The following is a 13,121-nucleotide window of genomic DNA, read 5'->3' on the forward strand; positions in this document are numbered from 1 at the left end:
GACATTAGCGCTGCTGCCTATACTGCCACTTCTGCTCCTACAGAATCATACAGTTACTAAGGCAAAGCTCTTTCCACAAAAGACAAACCAAATCAGAGGACTAGTTAATAAACATGTTGTATAAAAGTGTAAAGTTGATGGGGAAATAAAATGCGCTGAGGAGTCTCACAGGAAGCACTGCACTTGGTTGTTCATGAGAAAGTAAACTTTTTATATTAATTGAAATTATTACTAAACAAAACGATTGTATGGCCTGAGTTTATATGCAGCGTGTCCATCAGGTCCCAAACCCTTTCCAAGTTTGCTGTTTGTTAGTTTTCATTGCGTTGTGTTACTGACAGCTTTGGAGAGATGACGGTTATTCTGGCCTGACAGGCCTTAAACAATAAATCTCAGGGACTTTTCCCTTGCTGTGTCTTAGAATACAAGATGTACTGAAACAGTTGGAGGTAAAATCCGAGGCGTTTCCCTGAAATCACAAGTGTTTGTGAGTCTTTGGAATTTTCTTTTCTTTTCTTTGGCATCATGTGTTCCTTTATGAGAATTTCAAAACCCTGTTACAACATGTGCTGTACTTCTGTTGTGTTCTTGACACGTTACTGTTGTTTTCAGTTTCACTCAGTCAGATGTATCTGAAACTTTGTGCGGTGTTAATTATTACATAGATTAGCTTATTATATTAAAATAAGTTAAATGATGAAATATAGGCATTTGTGTACATAGTTTTTCATTTGAACTGTTCAGCAGATTTAGGTTGAGTGAGGGTATACAAATGTTGCTTTTCATTTTTAGTTAATATTAAGTAATACTTGTGTCTGGGTTGGCTGTAAAACCAGTGGAAAGTCCCAGATCTACACTGAACTTTACCAACTCCCACTGGTCTGATGTGTCTTGTGTGTACATGGGAGTCTGCCAGTTGTTTCTGTAACTGCCTGATGATTCTTTTGCCACTAAGTGAGGACAGATACATCTAATGTGTTGCCAAAACATATGTTTAAGATGCTGCAGTTCAGATTGTGGTACTGCTTTTTCGAGAGCAGCCGTTGATCTCATCAGTAACTAACTGGTTTAAAGCTCTCTTTCAGCATGTTGTAATCTCTTTAATTTGCATCGTATTTTGAAGTCTGAATATGAACTCCCTCTCAGAGGCCAGGTTCTCACACTGTGCCCTGTTTGATGGCAGGAAATAGATTATGTTACGATCACTTCCCTGTTTTAAATATTTTAATCAGACATAGTAATCTGCAAATGGCCTTCAGTAAAATGTGTTAAGACACTTGTTTATCATTTCCTCTTCCCGGTGTGGAAACACTGATGAGAACAGCCACCTCTGTGGGCTGAATTCCCCCCCGTAGGGTAGCTGTGGGCTGTTGGGTTTCACTTCTGAGTTCTGTGCCTGCAGCTTGGACTGAACTTAACTTTTGCTTTCTGCAAAGAGGCCAGTTTAGTGTCACACACTATACAGGTTACTGATGCAGTTTTTCACTCCTGTTGCTAATTCTTTCTAGTTGAATACCTCACGGATTGTATTTAGTTCTTTGTTTTACAGCAGTTTGTATGTAGATTTATCTAAAGTTGATTAAAGTCCCGAACCTTGCTTTGCTTACAGCTGGAAATATATTACAGAATATTTCAGACTTCCCAGCGTTCATCTGGTAATTGGGTTAATATCTCTGCATCGCTTCCACAGAGTGTAATAATTTAAGGAAGTTTGTTTTATTACTCATGAAATCAGCTTCTTAAAGAATATAACACAATCCTAATTAAAAGGATATTTACTTCATAACATACTTGTTGTATCCTATTCTAGTGACATTTCTGAGAAAATACTCAGTTCATAATTTTCTAGTGACATCATAGCATTATAAAAATAACCACCTGGTGAACAGAGGGTGAATTTCCTCCAGTGCATGACAGTAACTTTATCAGATGGGAAATTAAATACTTAATGACTGCTCACTGAGCTTGCTGAGTATGAGTAGAGTACGCTCCTGCATGCAGACAAATTAAGCACAGTAGCAATCCCTCCCTTTTTCTCAATTTGTAAGCAGTGACAGTTAAGCTGAAGTTTTCATTGGATTTCTATAGTGAAATTTGATCATAATGTTAAACCTGGTCAGAACTGCGCAAGTAACCATGAAGCTAACATTTGATGAATCAGCAATACTTATATATAATTATATATATAAGTTAATATATATAATTAACTAAGTAGTATTCTGCATACTAAGACAGTCAAGAATGTTTTTGTTTGTTTATTTTTGTTTGTTTTTCTCTGCCTTGGATCATGAATAACAGAAATATTTGCCTATTCAGATAGACACTATAGTGTATTATAATGCTTCTTTTGGAGGATCAGGTTTCTTAGTGACTCTGGTCCACGTTTCCGTGACAGTGCCACGCAGATTTGTTGGCTGAACATTCATAATGCAAATCACCTGTTCTGCGACATCACAAAGATGCTGTATTAATTTGAGATTTGAAAATAAGACCTCACTTTCCAGTTCTAAGTTGACAGGAGTGGCACAAAGTGTGGTTTTTCTTTCAGCGAGTTCTGAAATACAAAACTAGCCCATGTGGAATCAACAACCACGGCACATTCAAAGTCACTTAAATCACCTTTCTTCCTGATCATGAAGCTCACTTTGAACTTCAGAGGTCATCTTGACCGTGTACATGCCTAAATGCATGCTGTATGCATCCTGGCATGTGACTGGCTAATTAGACATTTAACAACAGCTTAAATAGGTATATATAAAAAATGTCCAGTGAGTGTAACTAACCATACTTTTGTACACTTTACATCCTGGCTACAGTGTCACAAGTGAGATTGTTAAGTGGGTATAAAGGTTAAAATTAAAGAATCCCAGGAGCTCTGTCTCTGACTTAGCATTAACATATATCTGTGAGAACTGTGTATGCCTTGTTATATAATTTGTTTGCATTTCTGTGTGAAAACCTTTACTGATTATTTTCCTAGAGCTTCAGTCTCTCCTACCAACAAAAACCCTGCTTGGTTAATGCTGACTTGGCCTAGGACCTTTTGCAAGAGACATTCTTTATATTGAATCTTGACTCCCATGTACTGTGTATTGCTATTAGATTAGCAAAGTTTGGAATCATTATAAAAGCTTTTTGTCACTAGACCTTCCAATAATCACATTATTAAGATAATATGAATCCATATCATATGCTTGCCTGGCAGCTGTCTCTCACTGCAGTCTGTCTCCACCACTTTAGCGTGAATGGGTCTGAATGTCTATTAATATCTGCACAGTGCACACTCAGATGGTCCTCCAGCACCGGTCTAAAGTGAGGGCAGAGACTTGGACTTCTTGGCATGCACGACATGTTTGTGCCGAACTGTTCTGTACAAGCTAAGACGGGAAAAGCGCAATAGGACACACCTATTTTACAGTATATGTAACAAAGAGCTGTCTCTGAACTTTTTTTCAACTTTATGTGGTGAAATCCTGCCTGTTGTAATCTGACATTAGCATAGGACAAGACTTAAAAAGTATTTACTATTTAGTTATGCATTTCCATCGATCTGCAGGATGTTGAATGAAGCTTTAGTTGGTCAGAAAAAACACTTAAAATAAAATATTAATTATTATATTAAACAGTTTTTAAAGGTTTAACTTCTAAAATGTTTGCTGCTATTACGTTATTATTTTTAGGCTGTATTATTTTTACTTGGGTTTTACTAGTTTTGTTGATTTGGTTGAATAGTAAGCTTGTGGCTTGCTTTCACTGTGGTTTGCTTTACTATTAATATTTGAGATTTGAAAAGAATCAGTAATTGCAATTTTAGTTTTTTTGTTTAAAGGAAGAAAATAACAAGCCCAGTGTATTCACTTTACCTAGTTCAGCACAACACTAAATTAAACATGCAACACAAACAAATTAGTCCAACCTAAAAAAACAAAAAACAACTTTCCATAGCATAACATTCAATAAGTCAGGCCTGTGACTGTTGCCGCTTTCAAAATGTGATTACAGGAATAGGGGGAGAGGGAAGGAATTCTCTGAAGACACCGTGGGGGGTTGGGCGGAGGGGGTGCGAAGCAGCCGGCAAGCTGACAGCGTGTACAAGAGTGGGCTGGGCCAAACAGGAAACGATGATGTCATAGCAAAAGTGAGCGAGAGAGAAGGGGAAGGCAGAGTGGTTGGGGGGGAGAGGAGGAGTGGCACTGATTCAGAGATGAGCTCAGCTGCATAGGCGTGGGCTGCTCGCTCTCTCCTCCCCCTCTCAGTGCTCTCTTGCTGCCTGCTTTGGCTGCTGCCAGTGTTTTGTTATGACAGCGGGGGAAATCGCCTGCCTCAGTAGAATGAACTAGAACAGCGAAGAGGAGAGACGCCGGCTCCCGTTGACATGGTGGGAGATTTATTTTTCTGGAGCTTCTGCTGTCTCAGGCTGTGGAAAAGGGATAAGAAGGTGAGCCTATTCGCTGCTGCTGATGCTGATGCTGACACTCTGGGTGTCTTCTGATTGATTTATAGTATTCATGAGCCGGCGGGGAGGCAGCGAAGCAGGTCTCTAAGCTGGTTCAGATAGTTTGCCAGTTGCTTCTGCACAGTCTTGTTCCAGCATGCCTCTTTAATGTTAAAGCCAGAGCATGAAATATGGTGTGTTTTGTGTGTCCCTTTAAACTGGGTCAGTGTATTGCTTTTTCTAATTACAGATATGCGTCTTTTTTTCTGCTCCAGTGTCATGAAAATGTGATGAGCCATGGCACACATGCTATTTTTAGGATGCGTTCTTCCTCACATAAAAGTGCTAGCACATTCAAAAAGATTATTTTTAAAAATCACTGTCAGGACATTTTCATTTATTTATTTATTTTTAATGAAAGTGGATTTGAGACTTGCAGAAAGAGAGGGAGGGGGGCCGACAGGCTGAATAGCAGCTTTCCAAAGCGGAGGCCAGGGTATGCTGTGGCACTGTACGGTTTGTGACGGAAGGGGGTTTCCATTCAGACAGCATCAGTGTGACCCACTGTCTTCCCTGTCAGCCTTTCAGTCTAATTATGTTTGCTTAAATGATGTGTACTGTAGCTTCATCTTCTTTTTACTTGATTTCTGTTTAGCCAGCTTTGATTGCAGTTTTGTGCAGCATCTTGATCATACTCTGTGTTAAAGCTTTAGGAAATCCCTTTGACAGATTTTAGTATTTGACCCAGTTGTAGCTCAATCTCAGTGCAGCAAATCAGGTATCAGATACACATGCTCTTCTGACTATTCCCCCACATGATGTCATTTTTTTTAAACACAGCTATTAAAATTTTGTTTTGCTTTCAGTGAACTCAGTCACATATGGACTGCGTATTTCTGTTTAGCTCATGTAGGATGCCTCAGAGGAAAGTTCATTACATCAAGGACGGGTTTAAGCAAAGCCAGATCTCCTATAATCCTGTGAGTCCATTCAGAGTCACCCTTTGCGTTGTTGATATGAGGTCATTCTTTCACGTTTTGCAAGAGTGTTGTTAAGTCAGAGGATCCAACCGGTGCTTCTAGCTGCAGGGGTTCTGTTTCAGAATGGGTGCACCTTTATTCATGTTTGGTGTGTATGCCTAGGAAATTTGTACAAATAGTCAATGGTTTGGATATGCAGACCTGCAAGCGTCTGGTGACGTTATCCTTTGACTGTGTTCTTGTGGTGTCCCAGAGGCATCAGATTTCCACTAATGTATTCCTTAAATAGATAAGTTAAAAAACAATATATTCAAATATATTCAAGTTTTTTCTCATTAAACATCTCACATTTACTTTGCTGTTAATATAGTTTCATAAAAATCATTATGTCTTCACTTAAGACGTGAGATCAGTGTGTCAACTTCCCAGTGCTTTGGCCCTGCTGTTTTCTAGAAAGTTCTTCACGTCTGCGATCAGACATGTGGCATCTGTTTGTGGTCCTTTGTATTCATTGCTGTATAAGGCTTTGTATAAGGCTTTCATTAGTAAAGATAATCAGTGAGGAAAATGTGAAATGATGTGATGGAAATGGAAAAATGTCACGAAGAAGATATGAAAGATCTTGAAGCAAAACCGGAGCAAAACAAGAACTAAATGATTTGGGTTGGAACATGACGTATGAAATAGAAATGAGAGACTGTTAACTGTAAAAACGTGTCTTTGAAATTTTATATAAGGAACTGCCGCCACTGGTCTGCCTTAGTTTTTTCAGCCCATGTGTTTGTAACATAATCTACATGCTAATTATAACTGTATTTACTCAGGCCTCAGTGTTGTTGTTTTATCTGTCACTGAGAGTATTACACTGTTGTAAATTCCTAAAAAACAACCTCCAAGGGTCACTTCACATTCCACAGCCACTCTAAGGTTGCACTTATAAATCATTAAAAAACAAACAAAGTTTGAAGGCTACATTAACCTAAAAGTGTCTGTGGGTGACGGTCACACGTTGGTGGTAATGAGGTAACACTCGAAACTACTTAGAATTTTTTCTTCCCCATCACCTCATCAGTACTTCTTCACCAGAAAAACCCCGCAGACTGCAACCACTTAATAATGTGGTGATGATGTATGCTAAACTGTTTAAGGAGTGAGCTCTTTAAACTTGAGGGATCCTCAGTGTTTGGAGAAAATTCAGATAATAGAATTTAAAAAACAAAACAAAAACTTAAGTACTGATGTGTCAGACAGTAGATACTTTTATCTACATATAGTGTGATATAGTAAAAACAAGATGATGAGGTCATTGTGAAGAAACTTTCCAGCAATGACTTTCACAATTTAACATGAAGACTCTCCTTGATTCTGTTTCACACGCTGATGATGAAATTCTGCTACTAAATTAAAGGCTTCTCTCCAAACATGACTTTTGTTAGATTCACTTGTATGAGCTCTTCTAACATTTAGCCTGTGTGTTGTAAGATTTACCCAGCTTGGTTAAAACTTGTTTAAAACTTGTTTCAAGTGCCCAGTTCCCCAGACATGGATTAGCCAGAACACAAAAACTTTTTTTTTCTTTCTTTTTTTTTTTTTTTACCTGGGATTAGGGCTGCCACGATTAGTCGACTAGTCACGATTACGTCGACTATCAAAATCGTCGACGACTGATTTAATAGTCGACGCGTCATTTGAAGCTTTGTAAGATCCCAAAAGCAGGAATAAGTAGCAGGATTTAAGAGTGTAATAACGGACTGAAACAGAAGATGGCAGCACTGCATGTACAAGGATGCCAGCTGCCGTTAAACCCCGAAGAAGAAGAAACTGTGTCCCAGAATTCATAGCGCGGCCCAGCGCAGTTGTCAACAATGGCGGCAGCTAGTTAGTTTTAATATTACTCTTATTATTCTTTCTGGGTCACAAAATAAACGTTTAACATATTTTCAGGCGAGAATGTAGCTGTGTAAACCTCAAATATCTGCTCAGTTTATCAAGACACCACATATTTACAAAAGCGCTCCGACGTTTTCGGAGGCGTCTGTTACCCACTAGCTCAATAGCTAGCCGGGGGCCATGAGAGCACCGGACTCCCGGCAGATCGTTTTCAAACCCACCGCCCTACTCAGGTTAAACATATACAAGTCACTTAGATAACTTAAAAATGTTATTGTTTGGCTTTTTTCAGTATTTTATTTGTTCCTGAGTAAATCGGCTGAGTTTATTAAACTCCACCGAAACAATCTGCACATTTAATTAGAATTCAATTAACTATCATCTTGTCTTTATTTTTAGTTAGCACAGACCTTAAACACTTAAAGCTGTAAGCTAATGATAGTTATATAAGAGCAGATGCTGCTGGTGCAATAAGCTGTACTTTTACGTTCAATGGATGATGATCTGATTAGTCGACTAATCGCAAAAATAATCGGTGACTAGTCGACTATCAAAATAATCGTTTGTGGCAGCCCTACCTGGGATTAGGCTTAATCCACATCTTTGAAAGAAGCTAAAAAATAGTTTTGATGTAGAGATGAGTCATTCAATTCAATTCAAGTCATTTCAATTAAATTCTGTGTTACTTATATGCCACTTAATCACAACAACAGCGGCCTCAAGGTGCTTTATAATATCTACAGTAATAGAGAGAAAACGTCAACAATCGAACAACCCCTATGAGCAAACACCTGGTGACGGTGTAAAGGAAAAACTCTGTTTTAACAGGAAGAAAACCAGGTTAAGGGAAAGAGAAGCCATCTGCCGTGATCGGACACGGCAAGGCAGACTGTAGAAGAGAACCAGCGTTTAATAACTCTTATGATTAGACTTAGTAACAAATAATGTACCAACTATTTGGCAAGTGTAGCTGTTGTGTAGCTAACTTCTATCAGTTTGCTGAATATTAAACTAATTGAGAAGATTAAATAAACTAATTTCAAGTTACAGTGCACTAGGCTGTTAATGACACCAAACAAACCAACTTCCTTCATGAATGTTATATATAGAATTACATATATACATGTAGAAGAAATTAGCATTAAAACTGCACTTTTAGTAAACTCCACACTCTTTAAAAACATCATTAGTATAAACATTTGAGCACAGAAGCTGCAAAGACCTCAACTGTTCTTTAGCTTCATTTCTCTCTGTCATCCCATGAACATGGCGCACGTGGCAGCAGAGTAACGGCAGCTTGACCCGGTTACTCCTGGACCCCGTGGACCCACTTCCTCTCCCCCCCAGGCAGACATGTGTTCTCTGTTTGGTTTGTGTTCACTCGAAGAGGACACGAGGCTAGCGCACACCATCGCACACACTCTTGAGCATGACTATGAGCTAATGCAGACTCGACACACGCCCACAGACCTTATGTCAGGATAGGATGTGGAACCAGTGGTGTATTAATGCATTTGGTGTTTCTCAAACCTTTTTTTCTTTTTCTTTTTTCCATTGAGTGATTTCGTATTTCATCTTTTGTCCTTTATTTTTAATCACTCAATCCACACTTTAGAGGGAGACCACGTCCTAAGTGTGAGGGGAGCAGCTGTCGCCTGTCACATGCGGGTTTAAAGAGGGTGTGTGTGTCTGTTGTGTCTGCATAGCAAGCAAATGGCCGCCACAGAGTCAGGGCGTGCAGAGCCACACGTCCGTTTCATCTCCGTCCAGCTGTCCTCTCTTCCTGTCTTCTTAATTTATTTGCAGGGCTGCACCTAAGAGAAATCTACACCTTAGAGAAAATGTGGCGCTAAAAATAATCGGGCAGCTTTTGTGTTTAACTTTACAATGATCTCCCATTCTCACAGCACTTGCTGCTTTAGGTTGTGTTTACATGTCCTTTCGAAGTCACGGTGTAATTTTTATGGCTCCTCTTTTTGTGACTGCTTAGTTGACGAATAAAGATGTTAAGCTGGTCGATTAACCTCGCAGCTGCCTCGTTCCCTGTGTCCATTACAGAGCCTATTTTCTATTTTCTCCTCTTTTGTTCTTAGGATACAAGTCGACTCTTATTCTCCTGTTAGTGGCAGACTCTAACTTTTGTTGTTTTTAACTTCAAAAGCAGAAACTGAAATATTTAACATACAAATAAGTCAGGATGGGGGCATATTTTATTGCTGTGTAGCTGGAAGGAGCTGAATTACTTTAAAAAGCCATAAATTAATTGCGGGGTCTCCCTTGCTGCAGCTCAAGGCCTCGACATGTGTTTACTTGTTTGTGTGTCTTCACTGCTGTTTTCCCAGGAGGGAGGAGTAGTCGACATATGGCTGTAGACGGAGGTTTTCATTGATTCTTTGATCTTCACTTTTCCCCTCTCTGTTTTTAGGTTTACTACCATTTAAAAGTAGTTCTGCTTAGAGGCTGATTCAGGTTTGCAGCCATGAGTCCTTTTTATAATGACCTGAATCATATGCAGTATTGCAGGGGCACAGTCAACGTTAATATTTCATCAGGTATTCTGGTGATTATTTCTCCACTAGTTTATCAGAAAGTTAAATAACGGAACAGCTGAATGAGTAAATTCTGTTTGCATGTGATTGATTATTCTTTGTCCAGCTCTCCTCCACGCGGTGCCCCTTCTTAGTCCTCCTGTATCTCATTAGCATTGTAAATCAGTGCAGTTGAGGAGTGCTGTCAAGGGGTCCACTCCCTCCAAAAATTTCTGCCACTAAAAGCAAAAAATGGACTAACAAGCACAGCCTCTGGGGAGCAAATGGCTCTCATGGGCTTGACCTTAGGTACTTAATTTCATGTCTCATGTTTAATCATTAAGCCTTTGAGTGGGTGGGTCGTTTGCACGGACAGGCGCCACATTACCTGAAGGAGTCGATAATAATACATCGAAGGCTACTTAATCGATTATTTTAGTCGATGAGTGTCGCAACAAGCAAGGACAGGGAGCGGCATTAAAAGTGGGGGTGTTGATGCTTGATTTTTCTGGTCATGTTAGTGGTCTCTGGTCTGAGGAACACCCAGAGCTTCACCCTCAGAGCTGCCAGTATGAATTATCGGCTGGTCTGTTTTCTTTATTGGCCATAACTCAATTCTCTCTCTTGTTTGCAAAACTGCCCCGAGCTCTGGAGGGCATCTGGCAGCAGCAAACTCGATGTTTGTGCATGAGACTAATGATTACCCTCAATCACCAGATCTCGCCCTTCTTTCCAGAGGCAGCCTCGTGTTGCTTGTTGCTCAAAAACCCTGAAATATTGCTACATTTTTCGTCTTTAGATAGGAGAAAAATCTATTTAACATCGGACTCCACCACTCTGTTTACATGTTCATTTATGTGTTTGCATGTATGTGTGTTTTTTAACAGGTCGCAGGGGAACAGAAATATCACCCAGAATGCTTCACATGTCTGAACTGCCGATCGTTCATCGGTGATGGAGACACATACGCTCTGGTGGAGAGATCTAAACTGTACTGGTGAGCATCCGTCACTGTAAAGTTTAAACAAAAAAGCTGAGGCGCTTGCTTTATGTGTCACATCCATCATAGCCTGTGAAACTAGTACTCATGATCTTTCTCCAGTTTCATCCTCTGCCATAAGCTAATCCGCTCAGAATCTGTAGGAAAGCTCGAAAGTGTGCCATAAGCTGCTGTTGATTGACAAAATCTCAAATTTATTTCGCTTATTTCTGGCTTCAAAGGGCTTTTTGTTAACATTATGACAAACTGGTGACAACTGGCAGAAGACATGCTCATATCTGAGTGTGGTTTAAGCATGAAACAAGTCATAAAACCATTAAACTGGGAGAAGAATGCTTTTATTATCATATAAACAGTAGCTGCAGTTTGAACATCATATTGTTAGTTGCCAGCTTCCAATAGCTCCAGGGTTGCTTTAATGTTCTTGTCACAAGTTTCAGACTGTATCTATCAAAGAATATCACGAGAGAGGCGGCTAATTGTATTCTGCAGCAACATAATGACATCGCAGTGTCCATAAAGACTTAGATTCAACAAGAACAGTGAGTCTGGGGTTACATGAGAGACAGAAGACACTGAGACAGCCTAAATCTACAGAACTATGGCACCTCCCCCACAATACCTTTGAATTACTCACCTTGAGAGCTGGTGTTTTCTCAGATCATTACATTCAATGAGAGAGTTGCATGTTGCTGACTGACATGACACAGAAAGGATATCAGCAACAGCTTTACAGTTGGGGGGGGGGGGCATCACCTCATAGGTTATTAGTCACTTCATAACATTCTGACTTATCAAAGGTCAACCTGACTCAAAACAATGAGTGTACAGTGTTGTCTTGGCTGAGCCGAAGCAACATGTGACACTGTGAAAATTATTGTAATGAGAAGTTGATTTTTCATACAAACCTCACGAGGATTCCTATTATCTGTTTTATTACTGCTGTTCTCATTTTTAGAAAAATAAATAAAATAAAAATAAATTCTATTTTTAATCTCTACTTCTCTTCCTCTCTGGCTCCAGTGGTCACTGCTACTACCAGACCATCGTGACCCCGGTGTCGCTACCGGACTCGCCATGCTCACGGATCCCTCACACGGTCACACTGGTGTCCATCCCGGCCTCCGCTGATGGCAACAATGGACGCAAAGGGCGCGGTTTCTCCGTGGCAATTGACCAGCCGCTAAGCCCGACCAACGGCTACAGTCCCGAACATGGACACACCGTCAGAGTCTCCCAGTGAGCCACGTTTGTGTTTTGTGGATAAAATGAATATCGTGTTTCAGTTTGTGGAATGTAGAGCAAGTGGAAAATGAAGAGGAAAGGCGGAATGAGTTAAGAGATGCAGCATTAGGGAAGGTTAATGGTGGAGGACAAAGGATAAAGGAGGGGGATTTATAAATGGAGGCCAGAGTGATAGATGAGATTCATTTAAAATGTATAATAGAGTGGAAGGATAGTCACTGTTATTCAAATGAGCTCAGACTTATCTGCTCTCTGGACAATACTAAAAGAAAAATGTCCCCTGTGTGTACAAAGGTGTTTAAGGAGATTTCTTTTTGTTTCCAGGGTGGATGCCGACTGCATCAGCCCAGATGTGAAAAATTCCATTCACGTTGGAGACCGGATCTTAGAAATTAATGGGACGCCCATTCACAACGTTCCTCTGGATGAGGTATTCATCACTATTTTTATGTGTTTGCTGCTAAAAGATGATGCTTTAGTTTCACTCAGGCGGTTCTCTGTGTTCCTATTGTTTTGGAGGAAAATGGGATGATATCCATCTTCAGCTTTTGAGGATTTCCAGTGGCAAGATGAGACTTAATAATATAACCAGCTGTTTAAATAAATAAATGTTTCAGTAAATTCATAAGGGAAGTTACTGAAGCATGAGTGCTTCATCTAACCCTGAACTTATAAGCAAATCCAACCAGAGCACTTCAATGAGCCGATATATCCTTTTAAGTTTTGAAATGCATTAGTGCCGTTCACTTTTTGATCTGACCATCCTGTCTGATCTGTCTCTTCTTCTCCAGATTGACCTGCTGATCCAGGAAACGAGCCGGCTGCTGCAGCTCACCATCGAACACGACCCTCACAGCCAGTCGGGACAGGAGGGAGGCTCCTCGGAGGCTGAGGACCAGGTGGACGGTCCGTTGTCCACCCCACTGTCAGAAGGGCCCAGCCCCATCCTACCCATCACCCAGCCCCCCAATCCAGACATCAGCAACCTGAAATCCCGCATCATCACGTAAGACATCAATGCAGCAGCTAATATACTTTTATCA

At 40.2% G+C, this 13,121-nt stretch overlaps 1 protein-coding gene across 3 annotated transcripts in view; it reads left to right on the forward strand.

Moving 5' to 3' along the window:
• Nucleotides 1–13,121, forward strand: part of limk1a (LIM domain kinase 1a) — a 56,661-nt gene that overhangs the window by 36,855 nt on the left and 6,685 nt on the right. For 2 of the 3 annotated variants that reach the window (XM_026191799.1, XM_026191800.1), the window contains 4 exons: nt 10,721–10,830; nt 11,857–12,072; nt 12,403–12,508; nt 12,870–13,084. In XM_026191799.1, coding sequence (XP_026047584.1) covers nt 10,721–10,830; nt 11,857–12,072; nt 12,403–12,508; nt 12,870–13,084 — 647 coding nt within the window. Of the gene's footprint in view, nt 1–4,196; nt 4,439–10,720; nt 10,831–11,856; nt 12,073–12,402; nt 12,509–12,869; nt 13,085–13,121 lie in introns of those variants that run through there. The other variant, XM_026191801.1, reaches the window with a different exon arrangement.

This window comes from Astatotilapia calliptera, chromosome 14 (assembly GCF_900246225.1).
Source record: "Astatotilapia calliptera chromosome 14, fAstCal1.2, whole genome shotgun sequence".
Classification (NCBI taxonomy): domain Eukaryota; kingdom Metazoa; phylum Chordata; class Actinopteri; order Cichliformes; family Cichlidae; genus Astatotilapia; species Astatotilapia calliptera.